This window comes from Oncorhynchus mykiss, chromosome 17 (assembly GCF_013265735.2).
Source record: "Oncorhynchus mykiss isolate Arlee chromosome 17, USDA_OmykA_1.1, whole genome shotgun sequence".
Taxonomy (NCBI): domain Eukaryota; kingdom Metazoa; phylum Chordata; class Actinopteri; order Salmoniformes; family Salmonidae; genus Oncorhynchus; species Oncorhynchus mykiss.
In genome coordinates, this window is record NC_048581.1 from 24,239,349 (window position 1) to 24,261,846 (window position 22,498).

At 42.0% G+C, this 22,498-nt stretch overlaps 2 protein-coding genes across 6 annotated transcripts in view; one reads left to right on the forward strand and one right to left on the reverse strand.

Annotated features, from left to right (window-relative positions):
- Positions 1-13,557, forward strand: part of LOC110493536 (SH3 and PX domain-containing protein 2A) — a 119,283-nt gene extending 105,726 nt beyond the window's left edge. For 3 of the 5 annotated variants that reach the window (XM_036949457.1, XM_036949461.1, XM_036949459.1), the window contains 7 exons: positions 187-304; positions 2,129-2,291; positions 2,470-2,737; positions 2,826-2,840; positions 3,267-3,316; positions 3,424-3,543; positions 4,531-13,557. In XM_036949457.1, coding sequence (XP_036805352.1) covers positions 187-304; positions 2,129-2,291; positions 2,470-2,737; positions 2,826-2,840; positions 3,267-3,316; positions 3,424-3,543; positions 4,531-6,609 — 2,813 coding nt within the window. In that variant the 3' untranslated portion in view covers positions 6,610-13,557. The remainder of the gene's footprint in view (positions 1-186; positions 305-2,128; positions 2,292-2,469; positions 2,738-2,825; positions 2,841-3,266; positions 3,317-3,423; positions 3,544-4,530) is intronic. The other 2 variants (XM_036949458.1, XM_036949460.1) reach the window with 1 other exon arrangement.
- Positions 13,558-16,412: 2,855 nt separating this feature from the next.
- Positions 16,413-22,498, reverse strand: part of LOC110493538 (E3 ubiquitin-protein ligase NEURL1) — a 63,308-nt gene continuing 57,222 nt past the window's right edge. The window contains exon 6 of the mRNA XM_021567875.2: positions 16,413-20,811. Coding sequence (XP_021423550.1) covers positions 20,555-20,811 — 257 coding nt within the window. The 3' untranslated portion in view covers positions 16,413-20,554. The remainder of the gene's footprint in view (positions 20,812-22,498) is intronic.

The window sequence follows — 22,498 nt, forward strand, 5'->3', positions numbered from 1 at the left end:
CTTTTACCTCTGTGTTGCTTTCTAAGAGAACATTAATTGATTGAAATACTTTGGTTGTTGCAGTAGATAACTCGTGACTGGGATATTCAATGGGAGTTTTCCAAGGGGTTCATGACTGGGATTTACTGAACAGAAATGTTGATTCTCTCCTTTTTTCTCTGTCCTTCCTTCCATCGACCCGAGTAGAAGAGAAGTACACGACGGTGCAGCCGTACGCCAGCCAGGGGAAGGACGAGATCGGCTTTGAGAAAGGGGTCACCGTGGAGGTCATCCAAAAGAACCTGGAGGGCTGGTGGTACATCAGGTGAGCTTCACCTCCTCCCATTGGTTCTTACTGTGCAGGGCTTCCTCTGATTGGTCCTCACCATGGAGTGACTGGCACTTTAGCCAACGGAGAACATTGCTCCAGTTAAGAATGTACACCTATTAGTGATTTTATGTTGGATGGGCCCAGTTCCAATTACAATTACATCCTTCACTCCCTTCAACAAGGCCTACAGGCTAGAGAAGTAAGTGACTTATCATATTGGAATCGGGCCAAAAGTTAAAGTACATTTTCTAACACTCTAATGAAATGAGTCCCCTATCATTATTTTCGGAACTGTGATCAAGGCAGAGGTCCATCTCATCGGTTGCATGGTATGGTAAACCATTAACATATGTGGCTCGTTGGAGATCCGGTGAATGCGTTGTGTGTGACCTGGTTGGTGGAAGAGAGACAGAGTGTGTTGTATACTCAGTAAATGTGCATTTCCTGGCCTGTTGTTTGTAGCTTCCTCATGGCCCCCGAACGCCTTGTGAGCTCCACTCTCCAGCTGATGATTACCACATGCTACTCTGCTCTGGCTTGAAGAACAGTCCTGTTACATCTCTCATACATTATCCATTATCCATCATACATTATCCCCCCCCCTACTGGCTCACACCACAGTGTTCTACTGCTCTGCTCAGAATCAGTCTGTTCTTTCATGTGTATGAGGACATCTAGTGGTCGTAGACAGTCAGTGGGAGAATAAACAAAATAAAGACTCCCTTTGACTTCGTAAATAATTATTGAATACTTGTCAATCACAGTGTATTGCTTGTAATGACTTTGTAGTCAACACAAGATGCACTTTTTGACCGGTAAGGGTTACTATTTGACCGGTAAGGGTTACTATTTGACCGGTAGGGTTTACTATTTGACCAGTAAGAGTTACTATATGACCGATAAGGGTTACTATTTGACCGGTAATGGTTACTATTTGACCAGTAAGAGTTACTATATGACCGATAAGGGTTACTATTTGACCGGTAAGGGTTACTATTTGACCGGTAGGGTTTACTATTTGACCGGTTAGGATTACTATTTGCCCGGTAGGGGTTATTATTTGAATGGTAAGGGTTACTATTTGACCGATAAGGGTTACTATTTGACCGATAAGGGTTACTATTTGACCGGTAGGGGTTATTATTTGACCTGTAGGGTTTACTATTTGACCGATAAGGGTTACTATTTGACCGGTAAGGGTTACTATTTGACCGGTAGGGTTTACTATTTGACCGGTAGGGTTTACTATTTGACCGGTAGGGTTACTATTTGACCGATAAGGGTTACTATTTGACCGGTAGGGTTTACTATTTGACCGATAAGGGTTACTTTTTGACCGGTAAGGGTTACTATTTGACTGGTTAGGATTACTATTTGACCGGTAGGGGTTACTATATGACCGGTAAGGGTTACTATTTGACCGGTAGGGGTTACTATATGACCGGTAAGGGTTACTATTTGACCGGTAGGGTTTACTATTTGACTGTTTAGGATTACTATTTGCCCGGTAGGGGTTATTATTTGAATGGTAAGGGTTACTATTTGACCAATAAGGGTTACTATTTGACCGGTAGGAGTTACTATTTGACCAAATAGTCAAATAGTAACCTCCTACTGGTCAAATAGTAACTCCTACCGGTCAAATAGTAACCCTAAGGGTTATTATTTGACCGGTAATGGTTACTATTTGACCGGTAAGGGTTACTATTTGACCGGTAAGGGTTACTATTTGACCGGTAAGGGTTACTATTTGACCGGTAAGGGTTACTATTTGACCGGTGAGTAAACTTCCATTTTCCTCCCCTATTTTGCTGCTAGGTACCTGGGGAAGGAGGGCTGGGCCCCGGCCTCATACCTGAATAAGATGAAGGAGGACTTCTCATCCCCAGGTAGGAAGAAGACCCTGACAGGCCCTGTGGAGATCATCGGCAACATCATGGAGATCAGCAACCTGCTCCAGAAGAAGTCCAGCAGTGAGAAGGTACGGTTTTAAGATTTTGCTTTCAACTTAAGATTTCATTTGATTGAACTTTTAGCTTTTTAGTTTTTAAGCACTTTAAGTTTATTTATTAGCTTTTGTTCGATATATCTCTTTTATTGTATTGGGTTTTTTTTACTGTAAAAAATGCAGTTTAAATAAAGTTTGATTTGATTCGAAGGATGTCCAAACGGATGGAGATTCCACCAGTCCTGAGCGCCACATCTCCAAGAGTGAGATCAGCCTGCCCATGCCCTATGCCCCAGGTTATAACCCCAGCCCCGACCACGGCCCCAGCCCTGGCCCAGGTCCGAGTCCTGGATCTGGGATGGGTACCTCCAGTCCTAGCCTGGGCCCTGGTGCTAGTGGCCCTCTACAGGACAGTAAGGGGAAGACGGAACCTGGTTCCCCTGCTGTAGCACGTGTCGCTCCACACAGGGTGTCGATAGGTGAGTGTCATCGATTATGGAGTTGTATGGTGATTCAAATTAGACTATTTACTTGACGGAAGTAAAATATTGTTTTCTTCTTACATAGGCTTTGAGGCTATAGGTAAGACATGGAAAGACGAAGGTGTATAGTGTGAATCTAATATTTGGGTGCTAATATATATCTATTAGACTAATATTTGTGTGCTAATATATATCTATTAGACTAATATTTGGGTGCTAATATATATCTATTTGACTAATATCTGGGTGCTAATATATACCTATTTGACTAATATTTGGGTGCTAATATATACCTATTAGACTAATATTTGGGTGCTGGGATATATTTGTGTGACTAATATTTGGGTGTAATAAAATGCAATAAAAACATATATAGTGCTGGGTGATATAACATTTTGATTGGGGTTTTACGGATATACTAAGGTTTGTACTCGTCTGTTATGTGTGTACAATAGACTACTAATTGCACTTCTATAATTTCTACATTTGACAGTAAATGATGCTAATCTATGATTCCATTCATTAGGCTCTCCCAACCTCCGACAAAAACCTCCTCCTAGAAGAGAAACAAATCTGGTAAGTCACTCTCAAATACAGTATGTATCAGAAAACGTTTTTTAAAACATAAACATAGAACATTGAACTCAAGATTGCTTCTTATTCCATTCGTCTTGTTTGTGCAGGGCTTCCAGTTACCCAAGCCACCAGAGCCCCCTACTGTGGAAGCGGAGTACTACACCATCGCAGAGTTCCAGTCCTGCATCTCTGATGGCATCAGTTTCCGTGGAGGACAAAAAGCTGACGTAAGCACCCAGAATCTTAGAGATAGATACAGTATATATACACAGATATTTCGTTTCTGGATAGATGGATAGGCTACTGTCTATATGATCTATCTCTATGCTCAGAACCGCTGTACATATGTTGGTATTGAAATCTGTCTGAGCACATGGAATATTAATGACAACTGACAGCTCACCAGAGACACAGCTGCTGAAGCTTCATAGATATGGCCTTGGCGGTCTGTTCATTTTGATAATGCTGGCAACGTACTGTATAGAGGCCAGCTGGATGTCAGGGTGGACATTTCACGTTAGAAGAAAGGAGCTTTTGTTTTGATTTCTCTAACCGTCGCACCAAGAATGATACCCAGAATATGTAGGATGTAATTTGAGCCAGTTTGCTACAGGAAATTGGAATTATTATGTGGATTATAATGAATCTACATGTTTTTTTTGTAGGGGTTGATACGTTGTTCTTAAGGGGAAATTAAGTCTGAAATTTCAAAGTGGAAATTACTCACTTCAGAAGACTTTTAAAATCTCAAATGCACTACAAGTTGTAAGTGTCTTGCATTGCAGGAAAGCCATCCTGCAACAGAGTGATCAAATGAAGGTCCTACATCTGTCAATGAGGAGGATGATGGTGTGATAGTGGAGGGGATGATGGAGGGAGGGAGAGAACAGCAGTAGAGAAATAGGACACTATTACTCTGACCCTCTCCCTGTGCATTATAGATGCCAAATTCTTCTGCAGCAGGGTGATCAAATTAAGATCCTACATCTGTATAACTGCAATGCTCAAGAGATCTACATGTATGAGAAACATTGTCTACTTCCTAAATGACACCCTATTTCCTTTATAGGGCACTACTTTTGATCAGGACCCATTGTTAAAAATACTATTTTCATCAGTGTGAAGTTCAAGTGAGGCTGAATGTTGATTATAAAGTGATAGCTCCATCAAGTGTGTCTGACTGTTGGTTATCTTCCCACCTGTCTTCTCTGTAGGTCATAGAGAAGAACTCCGGGGGCTGGTGGTATGTCCAGATCGGGGAGACGGAGGGTTGGGCCCCCTGCTCCTACATCGACAAACGCAAGAAACCCAACCTTAGCCGACGAACCAGCACGCTTACACGCCCCAAAGTCCCGCCCCCAGCTCCACCCACCAAAAAGCAAGACTCAGAAGAGACACCATCACCCTCACCCAGTCACTCCATCTCCTCATCCTCCAAAGCCCCAGAATCCCCCAGCCGGCCCACAGTGTATGAGGAACCGGAATACGACGTTCCCGCTGTTGGATGCGAGGGCGAGTCGGACACAGATTCCCTGAAGGGAGAGACAATACATCGCCCCCTGGAGGTGAAAATCAACAGCGTGGTCTGTGAGAAGTACCGTAGTTCTCCTCCGGTCTGCAAGACCTCCCCTGTGATTATCAGCTATAGAAGAAGGTCCTTCAGGTCCGTTGAAGAGATGGCCAAGGAAGAATGTATCTATGAGAACGATGGCTTCAGGCGCAGTAGTGGTGATGAAGGGGCTTCGGCCAAAGGCTGCGGTGGTTCCAACTCCCCAAGGATCTACCACTCCTCGACTGTACCCCGCAAACCCTCAGGGTCTTCACCTCTAGCAGGGGGAAAGCCATTGAAGAAGATCGCCCCGGAGCTGAGCCGAAGCCAGTCCCTAGCCAAAGCCGACACCAGCCCCAGGTTGTCCTCAGACGAATCGGGTAGAGATTCCAGGAAACCTCCAGGCATCCGGACGGTGGAGCAAAGGATAGGCCAGAGCCCCTCCACCAAGCTCAAGCCCTCGGTGAGGCCTAAACCTCTGCTCACCACCAAGTCAGAGCCACAGTGCCCTGAGAGGATGGACATCACTTCCCTGAGACGCCAGTTGAGGCCCACGGGTCAGCTCCGGCATACCGTCCATGGGCTCAAAGACTCAGAGACGGCCTCCGTCATCTCGTCGGAGGACTCCCATTCTTCCCTCAACAGCACCTCAGACCTCTCTTCCATCTACTCCAAAGGGAGCCGGGGAGATTCAGATCTGGAAGGGTTCAACCTATACCGGACCACAGACGCCTACGACAAGGTCCAGGAGTCAGAGCTGAGCTTTCCATCTGGGGTGGAGGTGGAAGTCCTGGAGAGGCAGGAGAGCGGCTGGTGGTACATTCGTTGGCGGGACAAGGAAGGCTGGGCGCCCACTTTTTATTTGGAGCCCATCCGCCAAGGGAGGGACGGCGGTGGGTCCGAGTCTGACGGGCAGCGCTCTGGGTCGGGCAGCGGCACCGGGAGCAAGTCCAACAGCCTGGAGAAGAATGAGCAGCGCGTGCTGGCACTCAACGACATCAACCTCCAGGGACTCACCAACCACCACCAGGTACACAACACGCCAGGGGGTCTGAGATCGAGGAACACTCCCCCCATCCCCTCCAAGCCTCCGGGGGGCTTCTCCAAGCCGGCTGTGCTGGTTAACGGAGCCGCGAGAATGAGGAACGGTGGGGTGAGACCGCAGTCTGCCGTCAGACCCCAGTCCGTGTTCGTGTCTGCGCCACAGCCCGCCATGGTCAGTCAACATTACATGACAAGTTCCCTGAGGCGGAATGAGTCATTGGCCGCCCACAACCAGTATCGTACCGACCAGTACCGCTCCGGTTCCGCTACTCTTGGCGTGCGCCGTAACTCCTCTTTCAACGCTGTGCGTGCGCAACCCGTCACAGTCGAGACCCGATCGAGACCCTCAGAGCGCTCTATCACCACCAGGGGGTCTTCGGCGGAACGATTTGGCGCCGGTGGCGGGACGGACGCCTTGAGCAGGGTTGGGGTTGTTGTGCAGCGTAATGGTATCCCCGTCTCCACGGTCAGGCCCAAGCCTATCGAGAAGAGCCAGCTGATCCATAACAACCTGGGGAGGGAGGTATATGTTTCCATCGCTGACTACCGGGGGGACGATGAGACCATGGGCTTCCCTGAGGGCACCTGCCTGGAGGTTCTAGACAGGAACCCCAACGGGTGGTGGTACTGCAAGGTCCAAGATGCCCTGCATCCCCGCAAGGGCTGGGTCCCCTCCAACTACCTAGAGAGGAAAAAGTAATGGCCTAATAATAATAACAATTCCCCCCTTTGATGATGTCACTAAGAATACTGGTGATGACATCACTCCATAAGAATGTTACCCCACAAGAGCTACCACAAGCAATATGCTCCAAATATGTAAACAAATAATTGATTCTGAAATACTTTATGTTAAAAAAAAAATGTTGTTTTAACCTTATAATGAGAAAGAGACACTTTTATTTCTGGTTTACTAAAATGTACACATAAAAGACTAAAAGTCCAGATTTTTGTGTGCGATATGGGATGTAACGAGAGACTGAAAATGGGGTTGGCCAACCCAAGTGTTAGAAACACAAATATGTTTTTGGAACTTTGGAACGATGCGATTTGACACGACACCTTCTAGAAGGGGTTTACATTAGAAAGAGAAGATAGCTGGGCAATGATGGCAAGCCTTATACCTGCCCTTCTGACTGTAATGCCAAATAGGTGCCTTTTTGTAGATGATCAACTGAATGGGGGTTCGAAGAAGTGGACAGAACACATCGGTGAATCAACATCATTACCAAATGTATGACAGTGCCATAGGCCTACGAGCATGAATACCCCCAAAATAATTTTTGTAACGTTCAAGAGAATCACTTGAGTAGGAGTGTTTTAGGAACGTTACCGAGCGAATAGGATCAATCTAGAGTGTTGTAGTAGAATGTTCAGAATCAAATAAGAAAGAAACAAGAGAAAGGGAGAGATATCAGTGACTCTCAGTGAGTCACAATTGACTCACTTAAAATGACTAATCCTTTGATTATTTTTTTTAGTCATTATTGTATGTTTTGTTCTTTAGTGTCTCTGTGTGTCTTTTTGTCTGTCCTTGGAGATGTATTTCTGCTTTCTTGTGTAACACTCCACCGACAGCCCAGAATTGGAAAGAGTCAAAGTTTCCTCTCGGATATTCGGATCTCTGAAGTTTCACAAATGGAATATCTATGTTGAGGTACACGTAATTCGACGAACTTTGTAGTTTCACCCTGTTTTTGTAGTCCCACTTCTTATTCTATATTTTCAACCAAGCCTACAGATTCTTGCATGCAAATAAAGCCAAAATCTGTCAAGCTTGAAATCTAATTAAAGTATACTTATTGGGGGAATAAAATCCAATTTAAGGTGCTTTTCAGTAAAAAAAAATAATAATTACCTACCACCAAGATATTACTTTACACAATACGTTTACACACTAAGTTGTCTGTATTAGTCCCAGACAAATATCTTTTTATATACGCTTTACTGTATACAGTGTAGCAATAGCAGTTGCAGTTGCACAGAAAATAAGTACTGGAAATATGGCTTAATAATGTTTTTTAAATCCCAGCCTCGAGCCCACAATGTGATTAAACCAATGCAGAATATCATTTCATTGGCTATTTTGTAGATGTTCTATTTATTTATGGGCACAAATAGCCTAATACAGTGTATTCAAAAAAATACCTAAAACAAAGTTTAAAAAAATATATGTTTTGATAACATCTGGGCATCTGGATTTTCTGAACCCAAATCAAAGCATATTGAAATATGCGGATATTGCTGTGCAGTATTGGTTTATGTGGTATGCAATGGAGTTTATGTTTACTTCCTTTCTTTAAAAGTAGTTTGGTATCTACTGGATTTAGAATAGTGCTGCAGGACTATTTTGAGTTACTATTTACTTATACGTTTTCCCCAAACTCAATACTGATATTACTTCAAAACGATCCCCAATTGAAAATCCAAATGAAGTACTATTTCAACTGGCTGGTGTTCAAGACTGCTGAAATATTTTTCTAACAGTGTGTGAGCTTCTCAATTGAGGTTAAACACTAACTTTTCATGACATTTTCTGCTGGACAGTATTATAGTATTAAACAAAGTATTGTACCTGCTCGATCGCAGTTATATCTGTTTTAGCCAACCATAGTTGTTTTTTGTTGTTACAGTGTGATCACACATAGACAATAATGAAGATTGAAGTTCCGTTTTTTGTGAATTAATGCACTTTAACACTTGTTTACAGTGCATTAATGTAAGGATGCAGTTGAAATACTCAGCATATTATTTATTGATTTTTTTTAAAAACTATTTAATATGCATATTTTTTTACCTCAAGTTTTTTAACTCCTGAGTTGAAAAATATCTAAGTCATTGGAGGATGCCAATGCTCCTCACAATATAATAATTGGATACTGTACATGGTACTCTCTTGTGGGAGACGAATGCTACTGCAACACACTTTTTCCTGTTGCCCTACAAACCGGCAGTTACAATGCAATACCAAATGCACTGCTGGTCAGTGAAACTACCAACTACACAATGCCTGTACATAATTTAATGTTTTCAAATATTAATGCAGCTAAGAATTAGTCAGGTTTTTTTTTGTAGTTTATTATTTTTTTTAGTTCACTTTCTTGTATTTGGCTATCTTTTTTTTCAACCTTCTAAATTACGTTTCCCCCCCCCATGCTGTGTGCTGCAACTAGCAGAATCATGGACACTTCCTTTCTCCTTATTGGTCTGTACGTAATGCCTGATTCAAATCTTATTTATTTTGAACTAATGTTTTTACCTCCCATTTGTGGTTTGACAATCAAATATTTATCCACTGCCTCACTAGACTGGACTAGACCCCGCAACCTAGTACAAAAGTCAATAATGTGTGATATACTGTATCATTTTTTGATATTTCTACAGTCTATTTGGTATGAATTTCAAGCCCTTGCATACAGATCTATAGAAGCTGAAGTTAGTTCTGCTTCACAAATGGAGGGTAAAATGCTCTTTATCTCACCCATCATATCCCATGTAAAGCAATGGAAATCAATAATTAGGTCTATGTATAGTACAACTACAGTTGATACAGAACCCCTAACCCATCTCCCTCCCCTCGACAAAGGCATTATGTAAACGTGTTGAATCACCCATAACATTTCGCTTCAGCACATATTAATGCATATCGCTATTGTTTAATTGAGCTCAATTTACATGGCTTCTCTGCCTGCGCCTGCAAATTACAAGGGAATTGTAATGTGTCAAGCTCGTCTTTTTCATATTCAGTATTATGTATTTTTTTTTATTTTTATAATTTGTCAAATGTTTTGGTCAAAAATATCATTTTTGTCTTCTTTGTTTTTCGTTTTCACCCCATTGTATTTGAACATCTTTCAGAAATGTAATAATGAGGAAATGTGCAATACAAATAGGCATCTTTAAAAAGCATAGCTATAGAAAAACATGATCAACATTACCTTTCTCGTCTAAGGAGATATGATCCAAAAATATACTGTATATCCCTTAATCAATTCAAGCCATCATCTGTCATGTAAACACCTTTAGGTCATGACTCATTTCAGGTCCACTGCTTTTTTTAAATAGCCTTTTTCAAAAGAGCAACAGCTGCTAATGGCACTGAACCTTCTCCAATCCCATTGGAGAGGCTTACTTCCATTGAGCTACAGCACAAAATGTTGTGACATGATGGACAGGATTTTTAACCAATGGCCACGTAAGAATCCCTTCTGGTCCTTCCTCCTGGCTAGCGTGCGTGGCTAGTGGACTGTGAATGGCACCGGCAGAACCCAATGACCCGGGTTCCGACCTCGTTAACATCTAGCTGTTCTCTACCACAGATCCACAGAGGTAAGAGTTGTGTCAGCATCGAGGGCCTCTAGGTACTCACCAGACTGCCTTCGAGCTGTCACGTTTGTGCCTGAACAAAATGTTTTTGTTCTTGGAGAGTCTCTCTCCTCCACCTACAGTACGCAGATGCCTCCATGCCATTTGAACACAAGCCATGCCAGCCTCTTCAACCCTGTTTCCATGGCAAAAGTGACATTTGGAACCATCGCAGATGTCAACCGCGTAATGTCAACTGTTAAGCGGTAGTCTTGTCGGGAATGTGTACTTACAGGGCCATCGTAGTTTAATCCATCCACTTCCAAACCTATACCTACCACCAAATATAAGAAAACACTTTTTTATGTCCTCGATTAAGCCCCATGGGAATTCATTTCAGACTTGACCATGTTCAGAATGTTTAGAATCTTCTGAGGAGAAAGAGAGAAAATACTACATGGGTTTGGTTCTTTGTCCACAGATTACAACAGTGATGTTGTTGAGGTCCACTAAAACTGGTTGGTTTAAAAGTTTCCTCTACAGATGATTTTTTTTATCACTTATCCCCACATAACAGTTAAGGTGCTTCCCGGCTTTGGAAGGACTCAGTTCATTTCCTTTCCCCTCCAGTGGGTTTTATAGGGAAGAAACACACACACACCCTTGAGTTTTAACTTTGGTGGAGGGTGCCACAGATTTGTGGTAAAGTAGCACCCATGCAGGGGCCACACACGCACATAACGACGAGGGATGCCATTCATGTCGGAGAGAATAGATTAGAGCCTCTCCCATATTTGCGAATTCAGCCAAGTGAGACCGTCCCTACTGACGCCACACTGCCTCGACTCTCTGCCCCTGTCTCCTTTCTCTGTTTTTATTTTAACAAATTGGCGGGCCTTCTCGAGCGTGACCTTCCCTTAAGCCTAGTAATCCTAGATAGCACCAGCCGGAATGGCTTTTCTCCTCACAGCTCTTTTTTTCTACTTTTCCTTTACTAGTGCCTCCTTGCTCACGCTTTGGCCTATTCCACCATGTTCTTTTTCTTTCTTTCGCCTCAACCAAAGCTTGTAGTTCCCAGTCACTTGGAGTAGGAAGAACGAAGAGATTGCATATGTTGAGTGCATCTAGTGTATGAGGTTTGGGTCGTAGAAGCACGTGATGTGAGATGTTGTGTGTTGGTGTGTTTGAGAGAGAGTACGTGCGCACTGTGATGAGATGGATTGCGTGCAGGTGAGTTCAGGAGAAAGATAGGAGGAGGTCAGGGATGAGGTTGGTTGTGTGTGGGATGCGTTGGGAAACCTGAGATGGATCAGATTGTGGAATGTAGATGACATGGCAAGAATGAGAGAACGAGACAGAGATAATGAGAGAGAGAGAGAGAGAGAGAGAGAGAGAGCGTTAGAGACAGAGGAGCTGGATACAGTTGTGGACATTGTGCTCCTCTGTTCATGCTGACTAGACTTCCGTTAAAACCAGTAGCAACAGCTTCCATCAGAGACAATGAATAACACTGCATCATACTTCCTTCCTCCTCTTCTCCCATCACCCACAGCTTGGGCTAATGAACAATCCATGTACGATGCGTGACGGTGAAATCTCATTATCAAAACACCATTTTAATTGCGGTAGTTAAAGTTTTGAAGCCCAGTAAGTCTCGCGCCGGTGGCGTCCTGATAGCGGGGAAACACAGCCACGAGGGGCTAATCTAAAACGAATGAGATTGTGGCTGTCGAAGATGGATAGATGCTCTCACTCTTTGTCTCTCTCGTTCTGTCTCTCTCCAGCTTTTTAGCGGGTGGCATATTAATCATGTGTCTGATTTATTCAGCTTTATATCATTTGCTGTGGTGAAGCTTCAACTTCTGTCTGATGGCATATTCTCTCCTGGTGTGAAGGGAGAGGCTGGAGAGTCAGGTTAACGAGAGAAGGGGTAGGTTAGGGTGGTAGGAGATGTGATGTTTTGAGAAAGTTAGTAGTAGGTGTTTGTGAAAGGGGTGTGAGGTGTTTAACCTAAGGGTTGTTTTTAGTAGGTATGTTGAACATAACTTTTTTAGAGTTAAATTTTTGTTGTTTGCTCATGAAGGAAGTCAATGAATGAAAGAAAATAAGAAGAAAAGGAGAGGGATGAAAGCTTACTCAGTGCTAGAACTGATGGTAACTCTTCAGACAGGTGGAATGGGACTGCCGACTACGCCAAGTGTTACTTAACACAATTGCTTAACACAACAGGTGGCGTTGGGGCATTGTTTAGAATGCTAATGTATTGCATGGCTGAGGAATAGAGCATGCTGGTTCTTTTTTTTGTGGTTCTTGCCATGCTGAGACTCTCACTGTTTGACTTCCTGTTCTAATTACTACTTTATACTCTCTTTAATTTCCCCTCAGACAGATACATCATGTCACATCGCACTAAGCAATAACTGCTCACACTGCTTAAAACTACCTTGCTTTTTTTTTTGTATGGGTACCAATATGGACCATATTTATTGCCACATCCATATTTTCTGGAGGGAGGATTTGTCAGATAAAGATGTGTGTCATTTGAGGGGTCACTGAATACATTTTAGTTGGCGTAGTCAAAAGTCTTGTTATTACCTAAGATAAGGCCTTCATCAGTGACGCCAGTTATAGTCTAATTCCTATTTACAGTAGAAGGTAGTGTGGCAAATCTCCAACACTGTCACAAAAACCCAATTTGTAGACAAGGCCTCAAACCAAAGTTATACTCTCTAAACCTATGCTCTGTAAACCGTCTAGGTCCTTATACCCAAACTTGAAACAATAATGACCCACTACCAGCAGGTCAACTCTGTTACATCATACCACCAGTGCTTCGAGTTGGACCAAAGGAGTTGCTATAGTATTTGTTTTTCTCTCTTTTTTTAATTTGCATTATTCTCATGCAACATTTGTGTTCAACTCTAGAGACTAGTCCTGTTTTCAAAATAAAGGTGTCATGGGAGGTTGGAGTTCAAGAGAAACGGATTCCTTTTGTAAATGTCACTGACGTGAGTCATTCGGTGTGACAAAATGTAATGTCGCGCGACGAAGCGATAAAGCAGCAGGACATGTCAGGACATGTCATGATTTTGCATCAGTAAGTCAATAAGTGTATGTGAAAGTACAGCAAATGTACAAATAATCGAATCAGTCTACTCTTCAACGGGAAACGTAGGAATTGGTCTGTGTGCCAGCGTTTCATTTTGAAAACAGGGCCGTCCCTTTTTTAACGTTCTCATTTTGAAAACCTTTTTGTTGTTGTTGTGTCTCGTTCATGTTTACATTGTATCTTGCATTGCCCTAATGAGAAACACTATTAAATGTATTATCTTTGTTTAGTTCATGTTGCCTCTCTGTTTTCATTTGTTAGCCTGAACATTCACACGCCATACATTATGAAGCAGAATATTTGCAGTAGTATTATTATTAAATGTTTCAGTCATTTAGCAGATGCAAAAGTACATACTTTTCCCCCCATACTGGTCCCCCGTGGGAATAGAACCCACAACCCTGTCATTGTGAGCACCATGCTCTACCAGCTGAGCCACACAGGACCAACTGAGCTGATATGACTAATACATTCATATTTAGATTTATGTATAACTTTTACATACAATTGTAGGTGACAGTAAATTTATTGAATTATACATATATCTTCATTTGTTGTATGGTATAAATCAGAATTAGTATATTTAGACTTGGATTGTTCAATTATTATTTTTTTTTAATCTTGTTTTAGATGTATATTGTATGAGTTATGAGAGAACTGTAAAAATTGTAAGGGCAGAAAATGAAGATGAACTAGTATGGTAGAGCCCTACCTACTGCAAATGAGAAAGATGGAGGGGAAAAAAATCATGCTGCGGCATCCTGACATCTATACACATGTAGAAAGATGTATCGCATACGCCTAAATGAACACGGAAAATGTGCACACCTACCTCCCGTTAGGACAACCACCCAACCCCCATCGAATCCCCACAAAACGATCGCGTTCAACAGAACATGTGCAAGTTACCCTCAGCATCTAAAGGCTAGAGCATTCATCACATCATGGGTGGTTATGGGAGATGTGAAGAGAATGTAACACTCAGGCTAACAGCTGTGGGAGGACTAATACATAGAGACATCATGTCCAACATAAAGACTGTATTGGAGTATTTCAGGAAGGTTCTAGAATGACAGGTATCAAATAAAGACGCAACAAACACTTAGAGGCCGACAATGTTTCTGCCACCTTTTGGTTGCACATAGACCACTTGGGAATATTTCAGATAGATATTGAAGTAAAGGTCTTAGTGCTTCTGTTCATTCCATGTCACTGTCATCTTCAGGTGTGACGGTGATGGCATATTTAAGTGAGACAGTGTCGACAGCTGAGGAAAGCTCCCATAGGACGATCCATCGCCAAAACAGATTCTCATTGGTCATTGGTCAACTATTTATATATATATCCACTAGATGGCAATCTTGAACTGGTCTGTTCTCTTCAGCCTTCGCTGGAGGAGTCAGAATGGAGTTTGAGCTCATGGTTTGCGTTTTTTAGCTGTTTATTTGTAAAGGTCTTACCTCAAGGGCCTTTGTAAAGCAGGTATAAGGACTGCATGTATTCAAAATAACGTTTTTAAACACATGAACATTCAATTCATCATCACAGAGTATTACCTATGGACATTAACTATGACCCATCAGTTTATAACAGAGTCATGGGATACTAATACACCTTGATGACAGATTTGATATATATCGTCTAGATTATTGTCAGACTTCATTCCTCCTCCTAGATATTACCATGTCTTACATGCTATTAATCCACTACTGACAGACATATGTATATCTGGGGACATCAGAGGGATATTTGAGGTGAGGTGGTAGCTGCCTGCAGTGCTTGGAGCCCCTGACCCTAAGCCTGGTGTCCCCTGGAGGACCCCGGTTGAACATAAACCACCTAGGCAGCTGGGGCCATCCAAAACACATGATGTAACAGGTGCCCCAAATCACATACCACCGAAAGCACCAAGGTCCACTGGAGCACAGAAGGTCAGGGTTGTGTAGGTCTGGATTCCTGTGTGTTTTACGACTATGCTGACAGAAACTGTGTTCATGATCCATGCAATCAGCGTGGCTGGGGGATGACAGTAATCTTAATCAATGGATTGTAACATTATTTGAAACCCTTGTTAGTGAACAGCTAATAGTTTTTATATACTAACTCTGTTTTATCAATGTACCAATTGGGCTTCAGGAAGAAGCATAGCACAATTGCAGCAGCCATGAAGGTTTTTAAATGATATCACTGAAGCCTTTGACAAAAAACATCACTGTGTCTCACTTTTTATTGATCTCTCTAAGGCTTTTGATACAGTTGATCATGCTATTCTAAGGCAGAGACTGTCGAGCATTGGTCTTTCGGCACATGCAGTTGCATGGTTTGCTAACTATCTGCCTGATAGAACTCAGTGCACTCAATTTGATGGGCTCATGTCTGTTAAATTGTCTGTCTGTAATGGTGTGCCCCAGGGCTCTGTACTTGGTAGAGGCGAAGGTCGAGAGCGTGCCTACTCCGAAACACAACCCAACCAAGCCGTACTGCTTCTTGACACAATGCCCACTTAACCCGGAAACCAGCCATACCAATGTGCTGGAAGAAACAATGTACACCTGGCAACCGTGTCAGCATGCACTGCTCCCGGCCCCCCACCGGCTAAACCCTCCCCTATCCTGGATGATGCTGGGCCAATTGTGCGCCACCCCATGGGTCTCCCGGTCGCAGCCGGCTGCGACAGAGCCTGGACTCGAACCCAGAATCTCTAGTGGCACAGCTAGCACTGCGATCTAATGTTTTTTTTCTAAAGCAAGAAATATACCTCTGAACCTTTCACCTATTACTACCTGTCAGTGCAATGAGATTGAAACAGTAACCTCATAGAAATATCTTGGCATTTTAATTGATGACGGCCTCTCTTTTAAATTGCATATTCAAAAATGTACATTTAAAAAAAAAATTGAAGTTGGGATTTTATTTTAGGAATAAGGCCTGATTTTCTTTTGAATCCAGGAGGCTAGTATCAGCTACATATACTAGACTATGGGGATATTTTATATGTGAATGCTTCCTCTCAGTGTTTGAGATCAATTGACACCCTTTACCATGGAGCACTGAGATGTATTTTAAACTGCAAAACCCTTACGCACCACTGCACTTTCTATACCAGGGTGGCTGGCCTTCTCTATGATTTTGCTATACTCTTGTGAATTCTATGTTGTTTTTTTTACTAGATTACCTGTAGTTTGGCCAGGACACTCTTGAAAAGGAGTGTAAATCTCAACGAGCCCTTCCAGGTTAAACAAAAGTTAAATAAATGTAACAAAAAAAAAAAGAGACATTTACTGGATTAATTCAAATCAAGAGTATGGATATAATATAAGAAATAAGAATTTGTCATCAAGTGCATGTTATAGTTGGATACGTATCGGAGATTGTCCAATCATATTAAGATATTGGAGATGTGATAGAAAATATAGAATTAACTTGTAATCACATTTTTTTGTCATTTATGTTCTATTCAAGTTCTATGAGAAAAGCCGGCACAGACACTTCTTTGAAACACGCCTGGAAAGTTTATTGACACAATCGTCCGACTCACATAGCTCACAAACAGATCACTTGGAAACTACTTTTCAAATAAAGACAGGTTTGCAAAGTATCTTAAACAATGGATGAGTCACAACATAGAACATATATTCTTCTATATCATGGAAAATAGGAGCAATCGTGGTTGACCTAGCCTATGTTACGTTTCTATGTGTAGCGTTCTGATCGACCCCTGAACTCTGAACTGAACTGAACTGTCTAAATGATGGCCGAGGAGATTGAGATGTCGCGTTTGATTTTTTAGCTTGTCTTCTATTGGTCCCTAGGTTCACTAACTAGGACGGCGTGAACAATCAACTCAAACAACTAAAAGACAGAAAATAAAGTATATTACCCAGGTGAAACCTGTCTAGTAATATCTGAAGAAGTTTTTCTAAAATGGAGGAAGCTAGAAGAAGAAAGCAAACACCCAAGTACAGTAGGATCTGAGATCAAAACACTTCAATGGAAGATAGATACAATACCGGGTCGACAAACAATCAGGAGAGAAACCAAAAATGTATTTTTTGGTAAATTGGTATCACACCGCAACTGGTTGGTGTTATAGTTAGGGCCCTGAGTTTTCCAGGTCACTAGGTCAGGAACAATTCTGGGCCCTAGTAATAGTATCTGTGTGGAGGGCTGAACTTTAAGCCACCGAGTACTGACATGAGTCAGACCACTTAATCCTGTATGTAACTCAATAAATATGATAGGCAGCAATTTAGGTGCCTTGTTTTTTTTTTTGCATGCTATATAACTTTAACGTTATTATAGGTTGTCAATGTACGGTATGCCATTTATGACATGACCGTATGTTCAATGACTATTGTTTACATTAGTGGTTGTGGGTTAAATTCCTTGGATAAAGGGCCAGTAAAAAGAAAACTGTAAAAAAAAGGGGAAATTAAGGGGAAATGAAGTGCGTTTACCACAGACATTGCAAATTACGAGGTGGATTAACACATTTACTTTTTTATTGGATTTCGGATTTCGTCGGACACTTAGTATCAGCACAAACTTTACTGTGATAGAATATGCTAGAGAATGCCTATAGACTAGACCATTTAAAAAGTACAATCAGGATTCATATAAAGTGACATTTAACATAGCCATACAACGACGGCCTTTAAACTATATACTTGGTAAGAGCTATAAAAACAAACCTGGTTTGGACTCGAAAGGAGGCATAAACAACAACGTCAAAATTACAAACAAATTCAGCGTCTGAATATTCAGGGTTTGTAAAATGATTCATCTGTGCTTGTCTTTTACCCAAAGCAACGAGGTGTTATGATTGTATACTGCAGGGAGTCCTATGTATTGGTGGAAGGTACAAGATAATATCGTTCCTGGCTTTAGGATACAGAGTAGAAGTAGAAATAGCTGATTATTTCATGGTTCCAATCAACCAGAAAACAAAAATTACAATCATGACTATTAATCGAAAAAGAAAGCTGACAAAATATGTTTTTTCTCTTTCGATACTACCAACCACACCAATAAAACGATTTGCCTCATTTTAAAACATAAATTAACATTCAAAATGTGAATGAACACTTCAAGCAGTAGCATATAATATCATAAAAACACAAAGTTCTGTTTGTGAGTGTAAAGAGGATGTATACGAAACATCTGTCAGTATTTGCCCCAAACACAGAGAGCTGGCAAATACTGTCGCAGCATTACATTCCAGATTCATCTGTCGATTATCTATTAATTACACCACGATGCAAGATAAACGTGATAAAAAAACTGCCTTTTCAGCTCTCGGCAGAAAGCTATGGCCTATAGCTCCAGTACACACAAGCACGAGGGGATTTTCAATGGGATACATGACACATACTGATCATAAAGGGGAAAAGTCTTACTTTTACAAAATCACATTTTCAGGTAGTCTTGCATTGATGTCAATGGGAGACTGAGTGATAATTCGACTTAAGTATAAATTAGGATTCGCCCCAAAGTGACAAAAGTCATATGGGGTAAGTGACAGCACGTGTAACTGACTGTATATCAACTTGTAACATTGAGGAACTCCCATCTACCTCTCATTACCCTACATTAATGTATGTAACTGTGAAGGCTATTTGTTGCTGGTGGAAGCACTACCCAGATGTTAGAATAGTACCGTGATAGGGTTTAGGGTTGTGTACATATTACTGACTGTCTGTGATGCAAATGACCTCTGACCAGTAAGTATTTTGAGTTATAAAAATAAATTAGGATCAACTCAGTTTTGTTTCATGTGCTTTTTATCCTCTGAGTTTCTGAAGTCCTGTTTCTGAAGCTTTTCTTCTGACACACAACATCGTATTTGGTATTTAGTAAGGGGTCTTGGTGGAAAATATGGATAGAAACAAAGCATTATTAATCACACATCCGTTGGTAACAAAGTAAATGTTCATAAATTAAGGCAGGGAGCTGTGTCGGATCGACGTTGAACGCTATTACCATGGCAACAATCACAGTGCATTGGGCTGGTGTTTGCGTAAACTGTCACCATTTTGGGGCGTTAACAGCTGGACCTGAGGAACACCCAATAAATGTACTTTCACTTCCTGCTTCCAGTCACGTGATGTGGGTACAAATTCTGGGATTGGATTGGGAGCTGAGGCTGCCAGTGACATGGTTTTGATGGCTGTTTAAATGTATTGTGTAAAATAATATGTATCCTCTCCTTTCTTGTTGGGGCATTTCCGAGAGCGCAGTACTGACTTCAGTGCAACATACGACACTGCAGAGCAAGCAGATAGCGAGCTAGCGCAACAGGACAGCTACCACCAATGAATGTGCTATAGAACTACCACACTAATACATTTGGTTGAGAATATATGACTTACTGTATAGGAGCAAGAGGTGATACAGCACTCCTTCACTCGTCATATACTTACGCCCCTATACTTCACAACTTTATACAACTGCAGTCATCTTCCTATTGATGAATCCTATGACTACTGCAGAAATGCATCCCTTTCCGGTCACAACCCTTGAGCAACAAATAAGTCCTCTCTTTTCCTCTGCAGTTTGCCTAAGTAACACACAGACAGAAGTTGTGTCATACTGAGACGTTATGTTAATAAAGAACTATCTGTGGACAAGGGTAGACATTTTGCCTGTTGGTTTTTTTTACAGACAAATTTGAGTCAAGTTAAGAAGCAAATGTTGGAACTTAACAGTCCTTCTCCTCTTCAACATAAATACATAATCTCAAGACCAAAAACGTTGAATTGAAACCACCTGGTTTGCTTCCATGCAAACGAGCGGCAGTCGTCTGGAAGTGGCTTAAACAACAAAATAAAAAGTACTTTCACGTCTTCTCTTTCCTCAAAGTCTGAAACTTCCTGAATCCTTGGAGAGAGCAAGAAGAATGAAAACGTGTAGTTGAGAGAGGAAGTTCTCGCCGCGGTTGCAAACCCGCCACTTCAAAAGCCGTCACACACTGCGTCAGAGGGAAAGTGGAAATGCAAGAGACCTTTGCAGTGCAGGTGTACTAACTGTTACCAGCAAACCAAAAAATGGGTATTTGAAACAAAAACCAAGATTCTTCCTCAAAATCCATCACACAAAAGTACCAGAGCGAACTGTTCATTGTCCATTTCGCTGATCTTAAATGTTTATCAGTCTTTCCCCAAAGTCTTCCTCCTCTCCCCATTAACTTATGCCTGTGGCCCTCAGTTACGAGGCCCTTAGCTTCAAAGGCCCCCTACGTGCTACGGTAGGTCTTAATGATGTCTTTGATTTGTCTCCTGCAGATGGGGCAGCAGGCGTTGGACATCTTCTTGAGTTTGACGCCGCAGGTGTAGCAGAGACACATGTGACCGCAGGCGTAGATGACCGTGTCCACGTGGTTCTCGTAGCAGATGGAACACTCATCGCCTGTCGGCCACCCGGGCCCTCTCCCGCTGCCTGATGGGAAGGTGGGCGACTTGGGGAGGCTGACGGGCGAGCTGGGGGTCGTTCCTGTTAGGGGGGAGGTAGTGACGGAGGGAGGGAAGGAGGGAGAGGGAAAAAGAGAGAGAGCATGTGTTAGGGGTGTCAGTAATCAATAGACTAATGAAAGAACTTTCTGCATGTACACTACCGGTCAAAAGTTTCAGAACATCTACTCATCTACTGGTCTTTCTTTCTTTTTACTATTTTCTACATTGTAGAATAATAATGAAGACATCACAACTATGAAATAACACATATGGAATCATGTAGTATCCAAAAAAGTATATCAAAAAGTATATCAAAATATATTTTATATTTGATATTCTTCAAATAGCCACGCTTTGCCTTGGTGACAGCTTTGCACACTCTTGGCATTCTCTCAACCAGGAGTTCCCACATATGCTGAGCACTTTTGGCTGCTTTTCCTTCACTCTGCGGTCCGACTCATCCCAAACCATCTCAATTGGGTTGAGGTCGGGGATTGTGGAGGTCAGGTCATCTGATGCAGCACTCCATGACTCTCCTTCTTGGTAAAATAGCCCTTACACAGCCTGGAGGTGTGTTGGGTCATTGTTCTGTTGAAAAACAAACTATAGTCCCAGTAAGCCCGGGCGGCAGGTAGCCTAGTGATTAGAGTGTTGGGCCAGTAACCAAAAGTTTGCTAGATCAAATTCCTGAGCTGACAATGTAAAAATCTGTCGCTCTGCCCATGAACAAGGCAGTAAACCCATTGTTCCTAGGCCGTCATTGTAAATAAGAATTTGTTCTTAACTGACTTGCCTAGTTAAATAAAGGAAAAGCCACATGGGATGGAGTATTGCTGTGGTAGCCATGCTGGGTGTGTGCTTTAATTCTAAATAAATCATAGACAGTGTCACCAGCAAAGCACCCCCACACCAAAAGACCTCCTCCTCCATGCTTTACGGTGGGAAATACACATATGGAGATCATCCATTCACTCACAAATACACGGCTGTTGGAACCAAAATCTTACATTTGGACTCCAGACCAAAGGACAGACTTCCACCGATGTAATGACCATTGCTTGTGATTGTTGGCCCAAGCAAGTCTCTTGTTCTTATTGGTGTCTTTTAGTAGTGGTTTCGTTGCAGTAATTCGACCATGAAGGCCTGATTCATACAGTCTCCCCTGAACAGTTTATGTTGAGACGTGTCTGTTACTTGAACTCTGTGAAGCATTTAATTGTCTGCAATTTCTGAGGCTCGTAACTCTAATGAACTTATCCTCTGCAGCAAAGGTAACTTTGGGTCTCCCATTCCTGTGGCGGTCCTCATGAGAGACAGTTTCATCATAGCGCTTGATGGTTTTTGCGACTACCCTTGAAGAAACTATGTTCAAAGTTCTTGAAATGTTCCGTATTGACTGACGTTCATGTCTTAAAGTAATAATGGACTGTCGTTTCTCTTTGCTTATTTGAGCTGTTCTTGCCATAATATGGACTTGGTCTTTTGCCAAATAGGGCTATCTTCTGTATACCACCCCTACCTTGTCACAACACAACTGATTGGCTCAAACACATTAAGAAGGAAAGACATTCCACAAATTCACTTTGAAGAAGGCACACCCGTTAATTGAATGCATTCCAAGTGACTACCTCATGAAGCTGATTGAGAGAATGCCAAGAGTGTGCAAAGCTGTCACCAAGGCAAAGGGTGGATATTTGAAGAATCTCAAAAATAAAATGTTTTTATTT